General features: G+C 44.1%; 4 protein-coding genes across 10 annotated transcripts in view; 1 reads left to right on the forward strand and 3 right to left on the reverse strand.

Annotated features, from left to right (window-relative positions):
- Positions 1–24,406, reverse strand: part of LOC310755005 (uncharacterized protein) — a 43,132-nt gene that overhangs the window by 16,153 nt on the left and 2,573 nt on the right. The window lies entirely within an intron of this gene.
- LOC310755007 (uncharacterized protein) overlaps positions 1–24,406 on the reverse strand; it is an 88,082-nt gene that overhangs the window by 3,916 nt on the left and 59,760 nt on the right. Inside the window, exons 1-3 of one of the 6 annotated variants that reach the window (XM_083631675.1) lie at positions 3,865–3,968; positions 2,683–2,855; positions 142–286 (exon numbers count right to left, since the gene is read on the reverse strand). The exons of 3 other annotated variants lie outside the window; for them this stretch is intronic. The gene's annotated coding sequence lies outside the window, so the exon portion shown is untranslated. Of the gene's footprint in view, positions 1–141; positions 287–2,682; positions 2,856–3,864; positions 3,969–24,406 lie in introns of those variants that run through there. 2 more of the 6 variants (XM_083631676.1, XM_083631677.1) reach the window with 2 other exon arrangements.
- LOC310755003 (uncharacterized protein) overlaps positions 5,978–24,406 on the forward strand; it is a 43,530-nt gene continuing 25,101 nt past the window's right edge. The window contains exon 1 of one of the 2 annotated variants that reach the window (XM_083631672.1): positions 5,978–6,171. The gene's annotated coding sequence lies outside the window, so the exon portion shown is untranslated. The remainder of the gene's footprint in view (positions 6,172–24,406) is intronic. The other variant, XM_083631670.1, reaches the window with a different exon arrangement.
- On the reverse strand, positions 7,772–22,453 carry LOC310755006 (uncharacterized protein). Its single transcript, XM_083631674.1, has 2 exons — positions 22,438–22,453; positions 7,772–9,727 (listed from the first exon to the last, which is right to left on the reverse strand). The coding sequence occupies exon 2, from the start codon at positions 9,544–9,546 to the stop codon at positions 8,356–8,358; it is 1,191 nt and encodes a 396-aa protein (XP_083487800.1). The 5' UTR covers positions 9,547–9,727; positions 22,438–22,453; the 3' UTR covers positions 7,772–8,355.

A 24,406-nucleotide genomic window follows, 5' to 3' on the forward strand; every position in this document is an offset into this window, starting at 1 on the left:
TGGCCTGATGTGATATTTCCAGAGACGTGAATTTATTCCTTATCTGTCTCAAATATCTGGGTACCTTTGGTGGGGGTCATGTCATGCACCTTATGGGGTAATTTATCCATCATTGGTCCCCACCCTGCACTCAGCTCTCACCTGTGGCTTCCAGAAGATGTCAGCATGCAACAGGGGCCACAATCCCAGGAATCGCTTCAACTGACCGGCAAAACCAGGTGAGGATAGTTGATGGGTCTCAAATCCTTGGTGGGTTGGGGATTTCTGCTGCAGGTGAAGGCAGACCCTGGTGGATGGAGAGGAGGAGAACAGTGAATCCCACAGTCCAGATTCTGCCCATGCTGCAGAGAAAAGTGAAGGGCCGATGGGATCGTCAACCGGGGAAGGAAGCCCATCGAGAAGGAAAACTCTGCTCCTAAACTTTCACTGCCTCTTGAGCTATGTTCAGGGGAAGAAAAGGCTATGGAGGAAAACCTACACAAATCCAGAGTGGAGTCTCTAAGATGGTTGGATGGTGTCCTGCACACCTTCTTCATTCAACTCCTGCAGCCAAGCTGGTGCCAAACATACTGCTCTGCTTTCCTTGGGACCATATCAGCCCGGCTGAGAAGGGGGTCTTGTTGTATAGACAGCCCAGGACCCCCAAACACACTGCCTATGCTTGCAGTGCTGCTAACACAGTGGTTTCAAGCGCAGAAACGAGCTCAAACCTGTTTATCAAAGTCTCTCCGATGTGGAACAAGGAAAACAGAAGTGCTGTTTACATCATACGCCCCTGTAAAAGTATTTGAAAAGACAAAGTATCCGGTGGCCCCTTGAAAGCTAATAAAAGTATTGTGGCGGAAGCTTTTGGGGGTGCAGGACCAGGAAAGCTCCTGCCACCCTGACCCTTCCAATGGGGACTCAGGCCTCATCATGGGACTTGAACTGCCCTGGCTGATTATCTCCAATGGGATAGATATTGAGAGGAAAGCTGTTTCCTGGTTCTGCTGGATCTCTTAGCGGCTTTGGAGACCTTTGGCCATGGTGTCCTTCTGGACCCTCTAGGGGAGCTGGGGGCCCTGTTATGCAGTGGTTCCCCTCCTTCCTCCTGGGCCAGAGAGTGGTGTTCAGACCCCTGGATGCTTACTTGTGGGGTGCCCCAGGGCTCCATCCTCTCCCCCATGCTTTTTACTATCTATGTGCAGCCACTGGGAGAGATCATCAGGGGGGTTGGGTTGGGTGTTCCCCAGTATGTGGATGATGCCCAGCTCTTCTTCTCTTTCAAATTGGAACTAGTGAAGATGGTGAATGCCATGTGTGGCTGTCTGTAGGTGGTTGGAGGATGGATGGCGGCCAACACATTGAGGCTGAATCCTGACAAGACAGAAATACTGTCCCTGGGGGAGGATGGGGGCATTCCTGGTCCTGATGGGATAACTGTGCCCCTGAAGGACCAGGTGTGCAGCCTGGGGGTCATTTTGGACTCCCAGCTGTGCATGGAGGCGCAGATCAATTCTGTGTCCAGGGCAGCTGTCTGGCAGCTCCATCTGGTACACAGGATGAGACCCAAGTAGCCTGCAGACTGTCTGGCCAGAGTGGTGCATGCTCTGGTTATTTCCTGCTTGGAGTACTGCCAGCTGCTCTACAAGGGGCTACCTTTGAAGGTGACTCTGAAACTGTAACTAATCCAGAATGGGGGAGCTAGACTAGTTACTGGGAGCAGCCACTAAGACCACATAACATTATTTCTAAAGTATCTCCCCTGGCTCCCAGCACATTTCCGAGCACAATTCAAACTGTTGGTGCTGACTTTTAAAGTGTCTGTGGGATGTGAAACACAAGAGCAGTCAAGTACAACATCCCTAGAGTGGAAATAAAAGGGGATGTCTGGAGCAGCCAGTCAGAACTTCCGGTTTCTCCTAGGCTGGGACAGACTTCTTCTGCATGTGACTAGAGGTGGGCGCGAACTCACCTGCCCAGGTAACAAAAGAGCAGGACTGGTCAGCCACTCTCTCTCTGACTACATTCGTCGAAGAAGCAACATCTGCTTAGCCTAAGATGCTTTCTTGGGCTGTCTCCTTATGGGATAGTTTCCAGGTGTATGTAACTTTTGTAACTTAAGTCTGGCTTCTGGGATCCATTTGTGAACAGAATGTGTGAGTAAACTCTTTTTATACTTTTATAGAAGACTGTGTCGTGTCTATCTTTTTATGAGGGACTAAAGGGGAAATTACCAAGGAAACTTATTTTAGAGGCTTTAGCGAGCCTGAGCAAATGCATCCGCTGTAAGTTTAAAAAGGGGAATGTTACTCTGCTAAATTGTACAACTTGTTAGCACAAGTTGGAAAGGATATAATCAAACAATATATCCTCTCCTGCGTCCCTGAACATTCCCACTGTGTCATGGTTGCATTTTTCAGGCATAGAAAAGTACAGATGTAATTCTGGTAGTTTTACTCTGTATGATTCAAAGCTGGTGTTTTCTTTAGATCCTGGGGAGGCAAACTAAGGCCTGGGGGTATAAATGCGATGATGATGGTCTTGTGGGGTTTTTAAAAGTTATTTTGGAGCTCATACTGCTATATCAGCTCATAAAATGTTATGGGTGGAGAAAATCACAGGGTTGCCATAAACTATAATCCCACCCAGGAAATCTCATTCATATACATTCTGTAAATTTGGGGAGGTCACACACCTCACCTGTGCTAATACTGGCAGTCTTTGGCCTGCACAGGCAAACCCTGTGTGTAGAGCCTCCAGCCCCAGGCACTGTCTATCATGAAAATGGGTCCTTTGACTAGGAAGATTCATGTAGTCGTTGTCGTCGGATGCTGAAGGATTGTATCTCAGCTTGTCAGTCACTCTGACATTGCCTAGAAAGAATAAGAGGAACAGAAATGTTTTGAGGTGCAACTTCTATTTCATGGACTCTGCGCCCATTTCTGAGGACAGGTGTACATTATCCTCATCCTCAGTGAACCAGGCAGTGGAAAAGACAATAAAGATGGAAGGCTGAGAGAGAGGAAAAGGTTTCTGGCTGCTTCCTGGGTGGGATTGTGGAAACAAAGAGCCACTTCCGAGAAGGCCTCTCCCCTCCCCTCTTCCTCTCGGGATTTCCTCTCCAGGGGACCAGTGGTTGGACTGGGCAGAATCATTGTCTGGACAGGGCAGGGGCTTATGGGGGCTTATGGGGTGGGAAGAGGATGGAGACTGCAGGAAGGAAGGGGTGGGGGGACTGGACCCCCCACTTTCCAGGGATCCCTCTCTGGTCGCCTTGGGGGGGCATTCCTGGCAGGAGGGAGAAGTCAAGGCGGCACCTCTGGAGATTCATCGTGGGCGTCATGATGGAGACGCCCTACCCAGACTGTCCTTCCTATCTCTCTCCCTCCCCCCCCCCCCCGCCAATGCTGCCCTTCCCTGTCCCAGGGATGCTCCCTCCCTCCCCCCACTTCCTTGACCCCCTCCCTCTCTCCTGAGTCTCCCCTGCATCCAGAGGCTCCCTTGGCTCTGCTCACCCCACACCCTGCGCCCCCATCTCTCCAGCTGGAGGCGCCCCCCCAAGACAAGCAGGGGAGGGACGGGGGGGTCTCTATCCCTCGTGTCGATTAACCCTTTCGTGGCCCACCTCTCTCTGCACGGAGCCCCCAGCGCTCCGGGGATGCCTGCGCGGGGGACACGGGGCGATGGGGTCCTCATGGGGACTCCCTGGGTGGGGGTCCCATGCCCGCCCCTGTCAAGGCACCTAAGGGGCCGAGAAAAACCCCCTTCGCAGCACGCGTGCAGGGATCCAGGCCCTGCCGACGGGGCCCACGAAGCGCGCTCTGGGGAGCTGGCGGGGTCTCTGGGTCCTTTTCTCCCCCTCCCCCCCCGCGACCCCTTTACCTCTTTGTCCTCGCTCCGATTCTCATTTCCTTTCCTGCAACATCCACGTTGGGCGGGGATCCTCCTCTTCCCATCCTCCTCCCCTTTCCGAAAGCGCCCCCCCCCCCTAGATCTACGGGATAGAGCAGCAATCCGGAGTGGACGCTTCACTTGCGGGAGAAGAAGGGAGGCTGGGAGGTGGGCTCCCCCCTCATTTCCGGAGCGAAGCCGGATTGGAGGAGGAGGAGGAGGAGGAGGAGCAATGTATTGGGGGCGGGATCTGGGCTTGTGTGGGCGGGATGAGAGAAGGATGTGCCGGGAGGGGAGGGAAAGTGTTGAGCGGGTGGGGGGGGGGGAAAGGAGGAGAGGAAATACCCCCCCCGCACGATCATCCATGATGTCATACCCATCTCACGGAGGCGGGGGGGGGCTCAGGAAGAATCTCCTGCCACGTGACTGGGGTCAGACAGGGCTGCTGTTTTGCTCTCCTTACTATTTCAGCTCAGGTTTTCCTGGCAGAAGTTACATTTCATCACGAAATGGGTGGATTCATTGAGGAAACGGGGCTACGTTGAAAAGAGGCAAATGTGTCTACTTTGTAACCACCCAGGGAGTTGTGTTGCAAAGGCCATTTGAAGAAAGGCTCCTATTGTATCACCTGCGGCTACATGCCGGAGTTTTGGTGGTTTGTGAGACTATGTCTCTGTAAATGCGCTTATCCCCGTGCATTTATAATGGCATGACATTAAATCCCATGAGATCCACAAGCACCAGAACCATAAGCCCACCTATGAGTCCAAAAGCACAGAACGAAGCAGCCCTATCAAAAGCTGGGTGTCGAACAACAACAACAACTTTTTTTGTACCCCACCCATCAAACTGGATTGCTCCAGCCACTCTGGGCAGCTTCCCAAAGAATAGAAGAAAAGATGACCCAACATGAAATATTAAAAGCTTCCCGATACGGAGCTGCTTTCAGGCGTTTATGGAGGTTCGTCTCCTTGACATCTGGTGGGAGGGTGTTCCACAGGGCAGTCACCACAACCGAGAAGGCCCTCTGTAACCTCACTTCTCGCAATGAGGGACCTGCCAGAATGAAGCAGGACCACCTGGAGGAATTTTACCCTTATGCTTTCCATATAATTAGTTAGCCATATATAACCATATATAACCATATATCCTTATACGTAATGCTTTTTATACAATCCATATTTGAATCATGAAGGCTTCCGCAAAGCTTAGGGCAAAATGCTTAGATTTGAAAAATCCAAAATGAACTCTGCCCCAGTTCTCTCCCCTTGTTCTTTTCAATGTCTCGCTAACATAAGGGGGGAAGCAATAAATCTGCTGTGCTGGCATTTTCCTCCTGTCCAGACAGGGTCCTGAGCAGCTAAAAACAGGAAGATGCTAACCGCAAAATGTCCCTGTTTGGCAGATGTTGCGTAGAAGAGCGTAAGGGCCGAATACAGTTCCTTTCTCCTTTTTATTAGGGGAAAGGTCGGACTAATGTTCAGACTGAAGAATGCAGAAGTTGGGAGGGAACTCTTTACATGATCAGGGGGCAAGGCTTGAATTCGCTCATTGGTTTTATTTTTGCTGCCGTGTGCGATTGTATTTGATTATGTCATGATCTATGATGTATGTACTCAGGTATAAAGCCTCAGGGCGCTAGAGCTAAGACGCCCAGTCCCTGGAAACGATTCCACTGGGTCAATTATTGCTTAGCAATAAATATCACTTTCTTTTTCTCCACTGCTGCGTCTGTCAATTCTTGGACACGATTTGAGTGGGTCACAGGTACCTTAAAATCCTTGCTACAAGAAGGCCCTCGGAGCTGGACCTCAGTGTCCGCGCTGAGCGATGGACGTGGAGACGCTCCTTCCCTTCTTCTGGGCTGAGACCATTTGGGGCTTTCAAGGTCAGTGCCGGCACTTTGAATGGTGCTCGGAAGGGACTGGGAGCCCATGAAGATTTCTTAGGATCCGTCTTCAGGGGCCAGCTGTTAGGGGGCCGTTCAGCTGCTGTCCAAAACTGAGGGATCCCTTGCCGGAAGTAATCCATAAACCTCTCCTCCTCCGCCTTCTCGGGATGCCATTGGTGCGCGATGCTCCGGCTCTCGAGAGAGGGAGAGGCGTGAGTTGGGTGCGCTCGGCTTGCCAAGGGTTAAACGGAAACGAGCTAGATTCCTAGACAGGAAAGTAAGACGGGGGGGGCAGGGTCCTCCAGAGCGAAAGCCCAACCCCTCCCTTTCCTGCAAGAAGTCGGGCGTGTGGGGGTCCCGTTGGTTCGGCTCTGCAGAGGCTGCCTGGGGGCGCCTGCTGGGATCCGGTGAGTCTCCTCTCTCCCAGGATAGGGCCCATGGGGAGAGCGGGGGTCCCAGCGCTGCATGGCGAGAGGGGGGCTAGTCAGGGCGGGGAGGGTCGCAGGAGGGCGGCAGCTCTGCTCTTGCTTTGCATGGATGCACTGCTGATCCCTTGGATCCAGGAGCGCTGAAATGCATGCAAATAAACCCCATTCAGATGTATGGATCAGTCCCCTTGTATAACAGAGGTTGTAGGCGGATGGAAACATTCAGACATGAAATATACCCTGGTCCCTAAAACCTCACCTGTGCAAGGAGAAGGAAGGAAGGCAGAGAAGAGAAAGCGCTTCCTCTTGCAGGGCAGAGTAAAACCTGTGGAACTGCCTCCCACAAGAGCCAGGGAGGCCACCAATCAAGGTGGCGTTAAAAGAGGAGGAGACCAATCCGTGGAGGAGGAGGAGAGGGCGATGGGGGGGGGTTCCTCTGCTCTATGGGGCAGCCCTATGGCCTGATCCTGCAGGGCTCATTTTCTCCTCCAGTGCTTAGTGTGTGTCCAGATGCAAGTGTGTCCTCTGAGATTGCTTGGGGTTGAGCTAGATGATCCTTGGGGTGCCATCCACTTCTATAGTTCTATGAAAGCACCACTGGAGGTCTCACAAGCCAAGGCATTGAGAGCAGGAGAGGTCCTGCTGGAAAGGAAACAACCAGTGCAACTGTTTTAAAACAGGAATCCAATGTGTTAGTTGTGGGGGGACTCAGTGGGGAGGGGTAGACCCCTGGATGCCACCTTGATCTCCTTGGACAAGGAGGTGGGAGAGAAATGCCATTCATAAAGAGAGGCAGCCCAGCCAATCATCTGGCTGCTGCATTTTGGGCCAGTTCCCGAGTTGCCTTCAAGGCAGTTCCACACAGAGAGCGTTGCAACCATCCCATCTGGTGCAGAGCAGGGAGGACCAGGGCCATGTCCTCTCTGTCCCAAAAGGTCTGTGGGGTGGGGAAGTAGCCTGAGCTGGACATGGGCCTCAATGGATGATGGACCCAGGAGAGCCCTCAAGTATTCATGACTGGGGAGGGGGCATGTTAAGCAATATAACTTCTTCTTCTTCATCATCATCATCATCATCATCATTACTGTTAGTTCCCTGTCTGTAATCCAAATCTCCTAGAGCAGATTACAAAATTTAAAAAAACCAATAAAACAGTTGAAAACACATTACAGTGGTACCTCAGGTTAAGAACTTAATCCCTTCCGGAAGTCTGTTCTTGACCTGAAACTGTTCTTAACCTAGACACCACTTTAGCTAATGGGGCCTCCTGCTGCCGCCGTGCGATTTCTGTTCTCATCCTGAAGCAAAGTTCTTAACCCAAAGTACTATTTCTGGGTTAGTAGAGTCTGTAACCTGAAGTGTCTGTAACCTGAAGCGTCTGTAACCTGAAGCGTCTGTAACACAAGGTACCACTGTACTCTCATAGAAGGGTGAGTCCTACTTTATTTGCTTTTGAGTGCACACAGACGCACCCATCTTGCATGCTTGAGTAAAGCAACTCCAGGGCAGGAGGAGAGTAGGGGCCACGTGTAGATCAATTCCCACACTGAGGTCAAAAACACACAGAGAAGCAGCAGGATTTCTTCAGTAATAGTTTACTGAGCTTTCAAAGCATACAGTTCTCACTGGGTCCCCAGTGAGGCACAAAACTTAGCGCCTGAGAGCAAATCCAGTTTCAGCAGTAAAATCATACAGCACACAGGATACCTAAGTCAGGCACACAAACCGGCAGAAGGGAGCAAGGGAGGAAAGAGGCTGGAACGACACAGGGCAATGGATGTGTGTGTGTCACTTCCTGTCGTCTGGGATGGAAGTCAGCAACTCGGCATCTGCAGGGGCTTCACGAAGAAAAGCTTCCAGGCAAATGGGCATCACAGAAACACACACTGTGATTCTTGGTATGTTGCCGTATCAATTGTTTTTGAAAGGTTATCATGACGTGGTCTAGAAACCAGTTTGGAACAATATATCGCCTGGCCCTAATCCTCACTGACCACCAGAAATCCAGATAAACACTCCTTTATAAATAAAGCACTTTTTGCAATCTTTTCATTTAAACTGCTTTTTCTCTTTGAGGTTGTTGATGGTTTGAAGGGTTTCAACTCCTAAAGTTCTTCCTGTCCGTGAGTCTGTTGATTCTGAACTTCCACTAGGACTGAACCTCTATCTACTTTCCTCATATTTATAAGGTTTGTCTTTTGTGTGAGTTTGTTGACATAAATCAAGGGTTCCTCTCTGACTGAAGCTGCTTCCACAGTCCATACATTTAAATGGTTTCTGCCCTGTGTGTCTGCTGATGTTTTCTAAGATTTCCATTCTGACTGAAGCTCTTTCCGCACTCCATGCATTTATATGGTTTCTCCCCTGTGTGAGTCCGTTGATGTCTTCTAAGTGTTCCATTATCATTAAAGCTCTTTCCGCACTCCAAACATTTAAATGGTTTCTCCCCTGTGTGAATCGGTTGATGTATATTGAGCTGTCCACTCTGTGACTGAAGCTCCTTCCACACTCCATACATTTAAATGGTTTCTCCCCTGTGTGAGTCCGTTGATGGCTTTGAAGGGCTGCATTGAAACTGAAGCTCTTTCCACACTCCATACATTTAAATGGTTTCTCTCCTGTGTGAGTCTGTTGATGTCTTCTAAGTTTTCCATTATCACTAAAGCTCTTTCCGCACTCCATACATTTAAATGGTTTCTCCCCTGTGTGAATCTGTAGATGTGTTTTAAGGCTTCCATTCTGACTGAAGCTCTTTCCGCACTCCATGCATGTAAATGGTTTCTCCCCTGTGTGAGTCTGTTGATGTGTTCTAAGTGTTCCATTTTCACTAAATCTCTTTCCGCACTCCAGGCATTTAAATGGTTTCTCCCCCGTGTGAGTCTGTTGATGTCTTCTAAGTTTTCCATTGAAACTGAAGCTCTTTCCACACTCCAAACATTTATATGGTTTCTCCCCTGTGTGAATCTGTAGATGTGTTTTAAGGTTTCCATTCTGACTGAAGCACTTTCCGCACTCAATGCATTTAAATGGTTTCCCCCCTGTGTCAGCCAGTTGATGTCTTCTAAGGCTTCCACTTTCACTAAAGCTCATTTCACACTCCATACACTGAAATGGTTTCTCCCCTGTGTGAGTTTGTTGATGTCTTCTAAGTGTTTCATTCTCACTAAAGCTCTTTCCGCACTCCAGGCATTTAAATGGGTTCTCCCCTGTGTGAGTCCGTTGATGTAAAGTTAAGTTTCCCCTATGACTGAAGTTCTTCCCACACTCCCTGCATTTAAATAATTTCTGCCGTGTGTGAGTCTGTTGATGTATTCCAAGTTCATCACTTCGACTGAAGCTCTTTCCACACTCCATACCTTTAAATGGTTTCTCCCCTGTTTGAGTTTATTGATGTGAGATATGTGTGCTCATTCAGTGAAGCATATTCCACATTTCACACTTTTTAATGGCTATTCCTAATGAAACGAAAGGTTCCCCATCTCTCAGAATTCTGACTGTCTTCTGTATCACCTTCAGAATGGGCGGAAAGGCAATCCTATTTTGGTTTCAAGGAAGAGAACAAAGGGAAAGAGAACACATCAAATGCCATTAGCAGCTTTTCTTATTTCAACATTTCCTATATTCCCCCGCCTCCTACCCATGTTCCCAGTTTTTAGGAAATGAAGATGCAATGATGTCAAATGATAGTAATGCATCACCACCTTTCATAATCCTCACTCATTTTTAATAGCGCAGCATGATCTTGGAATACAGCCTTTTCAAATTAATTGTTTCCTCACAGGAAAGGCAGCTGCTCTCTGTCCATGAAGAGGCCCCCCTTTTTTCTGGTTCATCGTTCCTTTGGACATTCCCCATCCTCGGCATCATAATCCTCCATCCACCTCTCTCTCTCTCTCTCTCTCTCTCTCTCTCTCTCTCTCTCTTTTTAATCAGTTTTTACTGATTTTCATTATTACACATACACATAGAATACATACACTCATTATACATTTATTCATCCACCTAAGCCTTAAGCTCTGCCGAGCTTCGGACTTCCCTTCATCTCTTCGGTAAGTATCATATAGTTATAACATCACGTATTCTATTTAATACTATTTTGTCTTATGCCGGTAGAGTTACTCCAACCCTGCCAGTGTCTTTAAAGTTTTACCATTTTCTCTTACATATACCAAATATTTACTCCAATTTTCAACAAACTTCTTTTCATCTTGGTCCCGTATTTTCCCCGACAATCTAGCCAATTCTGCGTAATTCATCATTTTGGTCTGCCATTCCATGATTGTAGGTAGAGTATCAGTTTTCCAGTTCTGGGCCAACATAGTTCTAGCTGCTGTCATGGCGTACAAGAAAAGATTTTTATCCTTCTTTTTAATTTCCTTCCCTTTCAATCCCAATAAAATCTTCAGGTTTTTTTAGAAAATATTTTTTGTACTTATTTATTTATTTATTATAAATATTTTTTATTGATTTTCCAACATACATTTATAATATCCAATCAAAATTTATCACATATTTTCTCTTTTGGACTTCCTTCAGCCTCTCTAACAATCATCCATTATTCAATTTTTTAATTACACATTTCCTAATTTTTATATTGCAATTTATATACCTTCACCCTCTTATTTTTCTTCTACACAATATTCCTCAAACATTCACAGAGCTTCTTGAAATCCCACTAGCGTTGTAGCATCACATATACATTTCAAATAATATGAAAATTTTCCCCAATCTTCAATGAACTTTTGGTCTCATAGATATCTGATCTTCCCCGTTAGTTTATCTAGTTCTGCATAGTCCATCAGTTTCATTCTCCATTCTTCTAACGTTGGTAGTTGTTCCTGTTTCCATTTTTGGGCCAGTAGTATTCTCGCTGCAGTTACTGCGTATTGGAAAAGTTTACAGTCCTTTCTATTTATCTCATTTCCTACTATTCCTAAAAGAAAAGCCTCTGGTTTCTTAACAAATGTATATTTCAACATCTTTTTCAACTCATTATATATCAATTCCCAGAAACCCTTCACCTTCTTGCAATCCCACCACATATGGTAAAATGTTCCCTCTTTTTCTTTACATTTCCAACACTTATTACATGTTTTATACATTTTTGCCAATATACCATCTATAAACCATTTTCATCACATTTTCCTTTAATGCAGTGCATGCTGTAAATTTTATATTTTCATTCCATAATTTTATCCAGTCATTGAACTGTATATTATGACCCAAATCTCTGGCCCAGTGTATCATAACCGATTTAACTTCCTCGTCTTTTGTATACCATTCCAGCAACATTTTATACATTTTAGATAAAATTTTGTACTCATTATTTATTATTTCCATTTGAAATTTTGATTCTTTTTTGATTTTGATTCTTTTTCATCAAAACCTCTTTCTTTAAAATCCTTTTTAAACATTTCATTAACCTGATAATAATGCGACCAATCATATACATGCTCCTTCACATCTTCATAAGGTTTCATTTTCCATTTTCCTCCTTCTTTTACTATCAATTCTTTATATGTAATCCAGTTCCACCTTAAATTGACTTTCTTAAGACTCATAACTTCTAACGGAGATAGCCAGTGGGGAATTCTTGGTTCTAATAAACTTTTATACCTCTCCCATATTTCTATGAGAGATCTTCTAAAGATGTGGTTTTCGAAACCTTTATGGATTTTTTTCTTCTTATACCATAAATATGGGTGCCAGCCAAATCTGTAATTTTTACCGTATTTTTCACTCCATAGGGCGCACCTAGTTTTTAGAGGAGGAAAATACGGGAAAAAATATTCTGAATCAAATGTTGCACTAAACTATTTAAAGCAGCAAAGCAGGTGGCTCCTGTCCGCTGTGCTGCTTTAAATCGAGCCTCAGAGGAGGGTAGGAAGGGGAACCATGGCTTATCTAAGTCCAGTTAATAATGCTGAGTCTGACTTATGGCCATCGAGATTAGCCTGGCCGTCTCAGTGGAAATCTGGGGTGGACTTTCAGTGGTCAAAGTGTGGTTGTGTCTTCCTGCCCAGCATCTATTTCCTGCCGTCTTTCCCCCCTGCACCCCCGCACCCTGCTTCGAGGGAAGGAAGCAGAGCCATGGATCCTCTGCTCACAACTGCAGTGGATTCCCTCCACTTTGAAGCAGGAAAGTGGAAGAGGAGCTGCTTACACGAGTGTAAGCTGCTCCCCTCCAACTTTCCTGCTTCAAAGGGAGGTCAGGAGGAGGGAATCCGCTGCAGCTGCAAGCAGTGGAGGATCCACGGTCCCTTTCCTTCCCTCCTCCGTGATTGCTTTGAAGCAGGAAAGTAGGAGAGGAGCTGCTTACACAAGTGTAAGCAGCTCCCCTCCCACTTTGCTGCTTCAAAGGGAGCCCGGGAGGAGGGAATCCGCTGCATTCGCTAGCAGAGGATCCATGGTCCCCTTCCTTCCCTCCTCCGTAGTTGTTTTGAAGCAGGAAAGTGGGAGAGGAGCTGCTTACACGAGTGTAATCTGCTCCCATCCCACATTGCCGCTTCAAAGGGAGCCCGGGAGGAGGGAATCTACTGCAGCTTCCCCCACCTTCCGCAGAAGCCGCGCGCTCTTTAACGGGGCTGCGCGGCTTCTCCTGGCTTTTCTGGGAGGTGGGAGGATTCCCCCACCTCGTAGAAAAGCCCGCAGGAGCCGCGCAGCCTTTAAAGAGGGCGCCGCTCTTGGGGGCTTTTCCCTGAGGAGGGAGAAGGGACTGATGCGGCCAGTCAGTCTCTTCTCCCTCCTGGGGAAAAGCCCGCAAAAGCGCACGAAGCTTGTGTGCGGCTCTTGGGGACTTTTCCCGCCTGCCTCCCCCCTGCATTCGCTCCATAGGACGCACACACATTTTCCCTTGCTTTTTAGGAGGGAAAAAGTGCGTCCTATGGTGCGAAAAATACGGTAACTTGAGTCAAATCAGAGTCTTGTTTTGGAACTAGTGTAATAAAAGCTTCTTTCCACGTCTCCGGCATTTCTCTATCCTGAAGAATATTGTTCACGACTTCTCTCAGCGGTGTAGACAGGATGTGCCTCATTTCTTTATAATAACTTGCTGTAAATCCATCTGGTCCTGGAGCTTTCCGTTTTTTCAACTCTTTTATGGCTTCTTTAATCTCTTCCATTTCTATAGGGGCGTTCAGCCTTTCTTTCTTTTCTGTCGGGATCTTCTGCACCTTTTTTTCTTTTAAGAATCTTTCTATTTTTCTCATGTTATTTTTCTCTTTACTATTATATAAATGTCTGTAAAAGTCCAAGAATCCTTTTCTGATACCTTTTGGATTAACTATCTCTTCTCCTTCTATGATGATTTTATTTATTGTATTCTGTTCCTTTCTTTTCTTAATTTGCCATGCCAGCCATTTGCCTGATTTATTTGCAAATTCAAAGTTCCTTTTTTTATATTCCACTCCACTTCTTTATTTATTATCATAGCAAATTGTGTTTGCAGAGTTTTATATTCTGTTTTATTTTCAAATTGTCTGGTTTCTCAATTAATTTTTGTTCATTGTCCATTATTTGTCTTAAAATTTCTTTCTTGCCTTTCTCTCTGCTTTTATTTTTTATTGAATTCTGTTGGATAAAAAATCCTCTCATCACCGCCTTGCTGGCATCCCTCACAACATTCATTTTTGTACCCTTATTACAATTGTTCATAAAATACTCCACCAGCTTCTTTTGTGCCCCCTCTAAAAAAATTTGATCATCTAGAAGGTAGTCATTAATTCTCCATATGAATGATGGAGTATTTCTTCATAACCTCTAATTTCACATTTGATTGGATTATGATCTGAGATCACTCTTGGTTGAATTTCAACTTGCATGATTCTTGGAGTTAATTCATTAGATACCCATATTTGATAGATTCGCGACATTGACTGATTCGATTCTGAATAAAACGTAAACAGTTTGTCAAGTGGATGTCTCAGTCTCCAAATGTCTATTAAGTTACAATTCTTAATCATGGAGAAAAAAGTCTTGGGTAGTTTTCCCTCTTTACTCATTCCTGATGCTCTCAGTCTATCCATTTCCATTGACACTACTCCATTTATATCTCCCATTATTATAATCTTTTGGTTCATATAATCAAACAGTTTCTCTTCCAAATCTTTATAAAAATCAGTCTTGTTTCCATTTGGTGCATAGATCCCGACTGTTATTATTTTTTCACCTTGCCACTTGATCTGGATTGCAATTATTCTTCCTTCTTCATCTTTGAAAATTTGCTGAGCTTCAATTTTATTTCAATTTTATACAATACCACCCCTCTCTTTTTGTTTTTGTCTGACGATATAAATTCATTTCCTAGTCTTTTGTTGATCAAAACTCTTCTATGTCTTCTCGCCACATGTGTCTCTTGTAAACATATTATATCCAAATTTTCCTTTTTTAGGTATTGTTCAATTTTATTCCGTTTTTTCCTATCGTTCATCCCATTAATATTCCAATTCCATAATTTTAACGCCATCTTGGTATCCTAATTAATTAAATTTTATTTAAAATTTTATAATCTTTCTTCTTGTACTTCTTCTTCTTCTTCTGTGTTTCTTCCATCTTCTTCTTCCCCCTCTCCCAATCCACTTTCCCCCGTAGCTCCTGCTCCTGCTGCTGCACCTCTTATTTCTTCCTCTTCTGGTCTTAATTCCTTGTATCTTCTCAGAAACTTGCTTGCTTCCTTTGGGCTTGTGTGTTTGTGTTTCTTACTTTTATAGAAAAAAGAGATCCCCTCTGGAAATTTCCACTTGTATTCTATTTTGTTCTTCTATAAAATTTGCACCAATGGTTTATATGGATCTCTCAGTTTCAACAGTCTGATCGGTATATCTTTAAAAATAATTATATAATTCCCATCGATATTCAATCTTTTCTCTCTGTTCTTCTGCAAGATCATATTTCTCATTTCTCTGTCCTTGAATATAATTAGACAGTCTCCCGGAGATTTCCTTGTCTTAGTTGTTCTTGCCTTCATTCTAAATGCATTTTGCACTGTCATAGCTACCTCCTCTGGTTGAAGTTCTAACCATTGTGCTATTTCTGCAATCAGTCTCTCTTTAATATTTTCACCCTGCATCTCTAGTACGTCTCTCAACCTCAAATTAGTCTCCCGCTGCCTCAGTTCATTCATAGCAATCGCATCCAAGACTTCTTCTTGTGTTTTATTAATCTTTGACATTTCTACCTTTATTTTCTCCTCTTATCTCCTCACTTCCCTCATTTCCTGTTTTGTCCTCTTCATCCCCTCCTCCAACGTTTGTGTTCTCTTAGTCACATCTTTCAATTGTCCCTTTAATTCATTTACTGTTTCATCAATTTTTTTGTCCATTTTTCCAATCCTTTTGTCCATTTGTTCTAATTTGGCCTCTAATTTTTTTTCACTCTGCTTTGTATCATTTTTAATTTCTCCAAACATTTTCAACATTTCTCCCTTAAAATCTGACTCTTGTTTTGAGCTTCTCCTATCTGCCGGTGTCCCCCTTGCACTTGTTTTTTTCTGCTGGTGCGACATATTTTTTAGTCTCTTCACACTCCTACCAAAGTTAATTAATGCACCAAAATTAGCACAAGCAGTATATAAGGCCCAATACAATATTTAGCAAAACCCAATAACATATAAAAACTAACACCGAACTCCTCCGATCAATATATCAACTCAGGTATTTCCTACATCACAAAATAAATGGCCAGAATAAAAATAAAATATAACCCAATGGAGATACTCTTATTATCTTAAAAAATCCCAAAAGAGAGAATATAATTGTGATACTACTTTTAGCCTTTTTGTTAGGAGAATTCACTAATTCACAGTCCTCAAATTTCAAATTTTTGCCAAGGTTTTAAAACTTTTCATTAATGAAGAGACGATAGAAAGACAAAAATCTTCTTGCCACCACTTAGGCTAATTCCAATCCGTCATTTCGAAAATAAAATGCAACAGGGGAAGAAAAGGACCAAACCATAAAAAAGTAAAAAATAATATATTTTCTCAGTTTTGTTATTGCCAGTTATTTTAGATTTTAATTATACTCCAATTATAATCCAATGTAGTCTTCAAACTCTCCAATCCCAGATTAGTCCAAGGAAAGAAGTAGCAGAAAACCATAAAATAAGTCCCACAAAAAAAGAAAAAGGGAAACAAAAACAAAAAATTATATCCAGAGCAGGATTCTTCTGAGGAACGATCTCAATCAGTTACCAGCCTTATCCATTCGTTAAAACCACTCTACGAAGCTTCTGCAATGGTGTTATACTCCAACGACAAGGGAAGGAAGGGGGGGAAAGGGGGAGTGGGGGGAGTGTTTTTTTAGAAGTTAATTTTGACGCTCACCATCAACCCTTAAAACCTGTGGCATTGTTCAATTTCAAAAGTCAGATTATTATAATCTATTACAGAGCATAAAACTTCCCCTTTTATCCGTTAAAATATTCACTTCTCCAAAAACGTTGCTGGTATTTTTCCAGAGTATAGCAATGTAACAGTGGCGACGGAAGTCCTTACATCCAGTTGCACAGTTCTTTATTAAAAGTGAAACTAAGAATTCCTTCTAATCTTGTCTCTTTCTTTCCCCCACCAACACACCGAAGATTTGCCAAAAATAACAGTCAAACGTCCCTCTGCTTCCTCTTCTGTTTCTTTTTTATCTTACTGCTAGTTCTTAGCTATTTTCTTAGCTTAGAAGTTTTAGAGGAGAAAGCGGCAACGACCGCTAGCCATTACTCACACAGCTTGCTCCCGCTCTGCTGACAGTTCTGCGTCTGTTTTCAATTGCAGATACAGCTGAACTCCACATTTAATTCTTTTTGCTCCGAAACCTTCCTTTAGCCTTGAACTTCCGAATTCTATCCCAATTAGGTCCGAATTTCTTAAGCTTGAGTGTCGGTCGCTTCCCTTGCAAGTTCAGGGCTACGCTTTTTAGAGGATAGTTAATGGCTTCCCTCTGCCTGCTTCTCTCTCCGCCGTACTCTTCACCCTTACAGGGCTACCTGACGGCCAGGCAATTTGCAAATTGGCTTGCCGGGAACCAGACCCTCAATGTTCTCCACTGAGGGTATTTTGGGGGGCTACTACGCCCTGCAGCACCCCTTTTTTCCTCAAAAAGCACGGAATCTCCCAGCCGGGAAGATTCCCACTTGGGACAGGTTCGCGCTCAACAGGAAGTCCACGTACTTAAAGATTTTTTTAAGCTCATTATATATTGATTCCCAAAAACCCTTCACTTTCCCACAAACCCACCACATATGATATAAGTCTCCTTCTGCCTCACCACACTTCCAACACTTCCTATTTTTTATTCTATACATCTTTGCCAATTTTACCGGCGTGAGGTACCACCTATATATCATTTCCCACATATTTTCCTGTAAGGCCGTACACGCCGTAAACTTCATATTGACATTCCATAATTCACGCCATGCTATATTCTATATTATATCCAAAATCCATGGCCCACTTAATCATGGCTTCTTTTACCTCCTCATCTTTAGTAAACCAGTACTATGAATCAGCGGCGTTTTGCTGGCTGAAAAGCTGGCTGCTTCTTGAAAACACAGACATTTTGGATTTGGAAGGGTTTAACAACAGATTTGGCTGGCATGCATATATATGGTACGACAAGGTAAAAATTCATCAAGGTTTTAAGAACCACATTGTTAGGAAAGCATTGTACAAGGTTTGGACTCGATATAAAGATTTGTTGGAAAACAAAACCCCCAGGTGGCTGTCACCAATGGAAGCTAAGGAAGTGAAAAAACTTAATATGGAATCCAAATGGCCAAAGTACTGGGAAATTATAGAACAGGAGGAGGGAAAAGTGAAATTGCAGAGCTATGAGAAATTGAAGTTAAAAGTAAGAGATTGGCTTCATTATTATCAGATAAATGAAGTCTTCAAACAGGACAGGAAAATTGGCTTCCAGGTGGAGAGGTCAAAATTAGAAACAGAGCTATTGGAACCCAATACTAAGAATTTGTCAAGAATGTATAACTTGCTGTTGAAATGGAATACACAGGACGAGACGGTTAAATCAGCTATGATTAAATGGGCACAAGACATTGGTCATAACATTATGTTTGCCGACTGGGAACAGTTATGGACCACCGGTATAAAGTTCACGGCATGTAATGCCTTGAGAGAGAACATTATGAAAATGATTTATAGGTGGTACATGACCCCAGTCAAGCTTGCAAAAATTTATCACACGCCCGATAATAAATGTTGGAAATGTAAGGAAACTGAAGGTACCTTCTACCACCTTTGGTGGACGTGCCCAAGGATCAAGGTATTCTGGGAAATGATTTATAATGAAATGAAAAAGGTGCTTAAATGCACTTTCGTGAAGAAACCAGAGGCCTTTCTCCTGGGCATGGTAGGCCAATTGGTGTCAAGGAAAGACAGGACGTTCTTTATGTACGCTACAACAGCAGCAAGAGTACTATTAGCAAAGTATTGGAAGACACAAGAACTACCCACACTGGAAGAATGGCAGACTAAGGTAATAGACTATATGGGACTGGCTGAGATGACCGGCAGAATCCGTGACCAAGGGAAAGAGACGGTGGAAGAAGATTGGAAGAAGTTTAAAATCTATCTTAAGAACTGTTGTAAAATTAATGAATGCTAAAATGTTTTGGGTAACGCAAAATAGAATTGCAGCGATTAGCAATTGGATATGAGAAATAAGACCTAAAGAAAGTGTTATATTGAAATTAGGGGATGCTGAAAAGATTGATAACAGGGATGCAGAAAGGGGAGGTATGGGGAAGTCGCTGAAAGAAGGCTCAAGAAAAGAAAGGTCAAGAAATTATACGTGTTTACATGTTTGTATGTCTTGTATTGTGTTGTATTGTCTTGTATTATGTGTGGAAAAAACCAATAAAAAATTAAAAAATAAATAATAATAATAAAAGCGGTCTAAATTTAGAACGCACGATTAGCTTAATCATCTTTAGTAAACCAGTCCAGTAATAAGTCATACATTTTGGACAAAAGTTTGTTGCTACCTTCTATAATATCGATTTGAAATTTTGATTTCTTTTCCTCAAATCCCAACCTTTTTAAATCCTTTTTTAGTATCTCATTAACTTGGTGGTGTTGTAACCACCCTGTCAATAGGTTCTTTATTTCTTCATACGTCTTTAACTTAATCCTCTGCTCCGTTTTCATAACAAACTCTTCATAAGTAGCTCTCTTTCCTTCCATATTAGTTTTTTTTGTAATCAATACGTCAGTTGGTGAGATCCACCAGGGGGTTTTCTTTTCTAACAAATTTTTATTTCTTACCCAAACATCATATATGGGTCCTCTAATTATAAGATTTAAGAAACTCCTGTGGACTTTTGCTTTACCATACCACAGGTACGAGTGCCACCCGTACGTGTTGTCAAATCCTTCTAAATCTAGAAGGTCCGTAATCTCTAGTTTTATCCAATCTCTTATCCATATTAAGCAAGCTGCTTCATAATAAAGAATCATGTCTGGCAAGGAAAAGCCACCTCTTTCTTTTTTGTCCACTAAGATCTTCTTTTTTATTCTTGGTCTCTTTCCCTGCCAGACAAATCTTGCCAATATTTTCTGCCATTCTTTACATTGTTTCAACCCTTTGATCACTGGTACTGTTTGGAATAAGAATAGCATTCTAGGTAAGACATTCATTTTAATCACTGATATTCTCCCTAAAAAAAGAGAGTCTCAGTCTATTCCAGATATCCAAGTCTTTCTTAATTTCTCTCCATGTGGTGTCATAGTTATCTTTATATAGATTTATGTTTTTTGCTGTCAACCATATTCCCAGATATTTGACTTTGTTAGCCGCTGTGATTCCTGTCTCTTGTTGCAGTTCTTCTGTTTCTTCTTTGCTTATGTTTTTCACTAACATTTTAGTCTTGTTCTTATTAAGTTTAAACCCTGCTACTTTGCCAAATTCTTCTATTTTTTGTAGTGCCTCTTTTAAGCTTTTCTTTGGATCTTCCAAAGTTAATACTATATCATCCGCAAACGCTTTTATTTTAAAATCTTTATGTCCAACCTTAATCCCTTTAATTTCTGGATTTTCTCTCATGGTCTTGTTGAGTACCTCTAGTACAGTTAAAAACAACAGGGGGAATAGAAGACACCCCTGTCTCGTCCCTTTTGAGATATCAAAAATCTCCAAAACATTATTATTTATAATGAGTTTGGCTGTTTGATTGTGATATATTGCTTCTACACCCTTCATAAATTCCTCTCCTATTCCCATTATTTTTAAATTCTTTTTCATAAATTGCCAGGAGACATCAAATGCTTTCTCCGCGTCGATAAAAATCAACACTGCTTGTTTATCAATTCTGTTTTCTAAACATTCGATAATATCTAATACCATTCTCACATTATCTTTCAGCTGTCTCCCCGGTAAAAAGCCAGCTTGATCTTTATGGATTACTTTGTTTAGAAGCTGTCAGGGAACTGACATCAGAGATCAACGGAGAGGGAAGTCGCTCCGAGGATGCAGGGGAGGGAACCAGCAAGGAGAGAGGGAGAGCTTCCGCTGGGGAAGGAAACCAAGGTGACACCAGGAAGAAAGGGGAGGCTGAGAGTACTTCGGAGGGAAGGCTCCGAGACTCTTCCAGTGAGATCAGTGGGGAGAGCGCAGGACCTCCGCTTGGCACGCCTACTCTGCGCAGAAGGCTTCCGTGCAGAGAAGCTAGGCGGAGATTGGGGGTCAAGGAATTTTTATGTTGGAAGAAGTTCAGGAAACGCCCACTGACGGATACTGGCAGTGATTAAGACAGTCGCGTTTGCAAGGCGCTGTCAAACCAGGGAAAGTTTGAGCTATATAACCTGCTTGGAGCAGTTTGGAGTTTTACGCATGAGCAACACCATTTCCCATTACACTAAGGCTTCCATTTTCACTAAAGCTCTTTCCACACTCCATGCATTTAAATGGTTTCTCCCCTGTGTGAGTCCGTTGATGGTTCCTAAGGCTTCCACTATCGCTAAAGCTCTTTTCACACTCCATATACTGAAACGGTTTCTCCCCTGTGTGAGTCCGTTTGTGCAATTTAAGGTTTCCACTCTGACTGAAGTTCTTCCCACACTCCCTGCACTTAAAACATTTTCTCTCTGTGTGAGTCTGCTGGTGTGTTCTAAGTTTTGCAATGAAAGAGAAGCTCTTTCCGCATTACATACCTTCTTTCTTTTTTGTGTTTTTTTGGGTTCTTTCTTTTTTGTGTTCGTTGATGTGAACTATGTGTGCTCATTCAGTGAAGCATATTCCACATTTCACACATTTTAATGGCTATTCCTAATGAAACGAACGGTGCCCTGTCCCCTGCAATTCTGTCTTCTCCATCACCTTTTTCAGAGTGGACAGAAAGCAAATCCTGTTTGGGTTTTAAGAAAGAGAACACAGGGGGGGAAAGGACACATCAACCGCCATTAGCACATTCTCTTATTTCAACATCTCCTACATTCTCCCATGTCCTACCCATGTTCCCAATTTTTAGGAAATGAAAATGGTATGATGTCTAATGATAGTAATGCATCAGCAAACTTTCATAATCCTCAATCATCTTTAAGAACACAGCATGATCTTGGAATACTGTTGTCCTGTGGGATTGCCTTTCAAATCAAGTGGTTGCCCCCATTTCCATCTCTAGATCTTCATGAATCACCTGCACAGTCCCACTGACCTCAGGAGGTCCATATGGACTATTTTGGGAGACCCAGGCCTTCATCTCTTCCAGGGACTGTGGTCTGGGTCAGTCAGAGAACTAGTGACAAGGCTTGGTGCTTGGGATCAGCTGAATGGGTGCTCAGGGAAGCTCCTGTTCTTGGAGATGGACCTCTGTCTACATGCCTCACATTGCATGGAGAGAGCAGGAGAAGCAGAAGGAAAGCAGATGGCACATGGGAATCCCAGGCGGAAACACCCACCCCAATGGTTCTTTATAATGATGATGTGCTGCCTGATCCTGTGCTTGTCTTCTGACAGAGGACTATCCTAATCTGGCACTGACAAAGCTGGATATTCAAGGAAAATAGATAAGTGTACTTAATGGAAACTTCATCCTTGAATAGGTAATATTGATTCATTAATGGCCTGAAGTTGTGTTATTTATGGAGACATGAATTTATTCCTGATCTGTCTTAAATATCATAATTAGAGGATGTCTTGGGGTGTTAGAGGAGAGGCGGTACCTTTGGTGGGGGAAATGTCATGCACCTTCTCGGGTAATCTATCCACCATTGGTCTCCACCCTGCACTCAGCTCTCACCTGTGGCTTCCAGAAGCTGTCAGCATTCAACAGGGCCCACAATCCCAGGAATGGCTTCAACCGGCTGGCAAAACCAGGTGAGGATAGCTGATGGGTCTCAAATTCTTGGTGGGTTGGGGAATTCTGTTGCAGGTGAAGAAATACGCTGGTGGATGGAGAGGATGAGAACGACAGTGAATCCCACAGTCAAGAAGACAGATTCTGCACATCCTGCAGCGGAAAGGGAAGGGAGCCCATCGAGAAGGAAAACTCTGATCCTAATCCTTTGCTGCCTTATGACTTATCTTCAGGAGAAGAAAAGGCTATGCAGGAAAACTTACACAAATCTTGAGTGGAGTCTCTAAGATGCTTGGATAGTGCCCTGCACACCTCCTGCCAGCAACTCCTGCAGCCGAGCTGGTGCCTAACGTACTGCTCTGCTGAGAAGGGGGTCTTGTTGTCTAGGCAGCCCAGGACCCCACAACACTTTCCCCAGGCTTCCATTGCTGCTAACACAGCAGTTTCAGGCGGAGAAATGAGCTCAGACCTGTGTATCAATATCTCTCCAATGTGGAACAAGGGAAACAGAAATGCCACTTACATCATACAGCACTGTAAAAGTATTCAAAATATTTGTTTTTTGAAGAAAAGACCACCATGTATCATGTGGCCACTTGAAAGCTTATAAATGTATTGTGGCTGGGGCTTTTGTGGGCTGCAGGACCAGGAAAGCTTCTGCCACCATGATCCTTCCAGTTGGGATTCAGGCCTCATCATGCAACAGAAACTGTCCTGGTTGTGCTGCTTGATGATCTCTGATGGGCTAGAGTCTGAGGGGAAAGCTGTTTCCTGGTTCTGCTGGATCTCTCAGCGGCTTTGAAGACCTTTGACCATTGTATCCTTCTGGACCCTCTAGGGGAGCTGGGGGCACAGCTGTGCAGTGGTTCCCCTCCTTCCTCCTGGGCCATGTCCAGAAAGTGGTGTTGGGGGATGAGTGTTCTGACCCCTGGGTGCTCACTTATGGGGAGCCTCAGGGCTCTGTCCTCTCCCCCATGCTTTTTAATATCTATATGAAGCCACTGGGAGAGATCATCAGGGGTTTTGGGTTGGGTGTTCACCAGTATGTGGTTCTTCTCATTTAAATCGGAACCAGTGAAGGTGGTGAATGCCGTGTGTTGGTGCCTGGAGGTGGTTTGAGGATGGGTGGCGGCTGTGGTTGAATCCTGACAAGACAGAAGTACTGTCCCTGGAGGACAGTCAGATGTGGAGGATTCCCTGGTCCTGAATGGGGTAACTGTGGCCCTAAAGCAGGCACCCTCAACCTGCGGCCCTCCAGATGTTTTGGCCTACAACTCCCATGATCCCTTGCTAACAGGACCAGTGATCAGGGATGATGGGAATTGTAGTCCAAAACATCTGGAGGGCCGAAGGTTGGGGATGCCTGCCCTAAAGGACCAGGTGCACAGCCTGGGGGTCATTTTGGACTCACAGCTGTCCATGGAGGCACAGGTCAGTTCTGTCTGCCAGCTCCATCTGGTACACCAGATGAGACCCTCCCTGCCCTCGGACTGTCTCACCAGAGTGGTGCATGCTCTGGTTATCTCCAGTTTGGACTACTGCAATGTGCTCTACGTAGGGCTACCTTTGAAGGTGACTCAGAAACTGCAACTAATCCAGAATGGGGCAGCTAGACTAATAACTCGGAGCAGCCGCCGAGACCACATATGACTGGTCCTAAAGGATCTTCCCTGGCTCCTAGGGCATTTCCAATCATAATTCACACTGTTGGTGCTGACCTTTAAAGTGACATAGTTGCATTTTTCAGGCATAGAATAGTATTGATCTAATGTAGACAGATCATTCCTGGTTTATTGCTTCAAGAAGGTTCTACTCTGTGTGATTCAAAGCTGGAGTTTTCTCTACCTGGAACATTTTAGCTGATAAGGGAGTTTCCTTTCTGCTGAGAGCAGGTGGTGGGATCAGTTGTTAT

The sequence above is a fragment of the Podarcis filfolensis genome (assembly GCF_964270895.1).
Source record: "Podarcis filfolensis genome assembly, contig: HAP1_SCAFFOLD_80, whole genome shotgun sequence".
Lineage (NCBI taxonomy): Eukaryota > Metazoa > Chordata > Lepidosauria > Squamata > Lacertidae > Podarcis > Podarcis filfolensis.

What these genes read in the sequence shown, in the direction of transcription:
- LOC310755006 (XM_083631674.1), bottom strand. Translation starts at nt 9,546, where the DNA reads ATGGAGTGTGGAAAGAGCTTCAGTCGAAGTGATGAACTTGGAATACAT.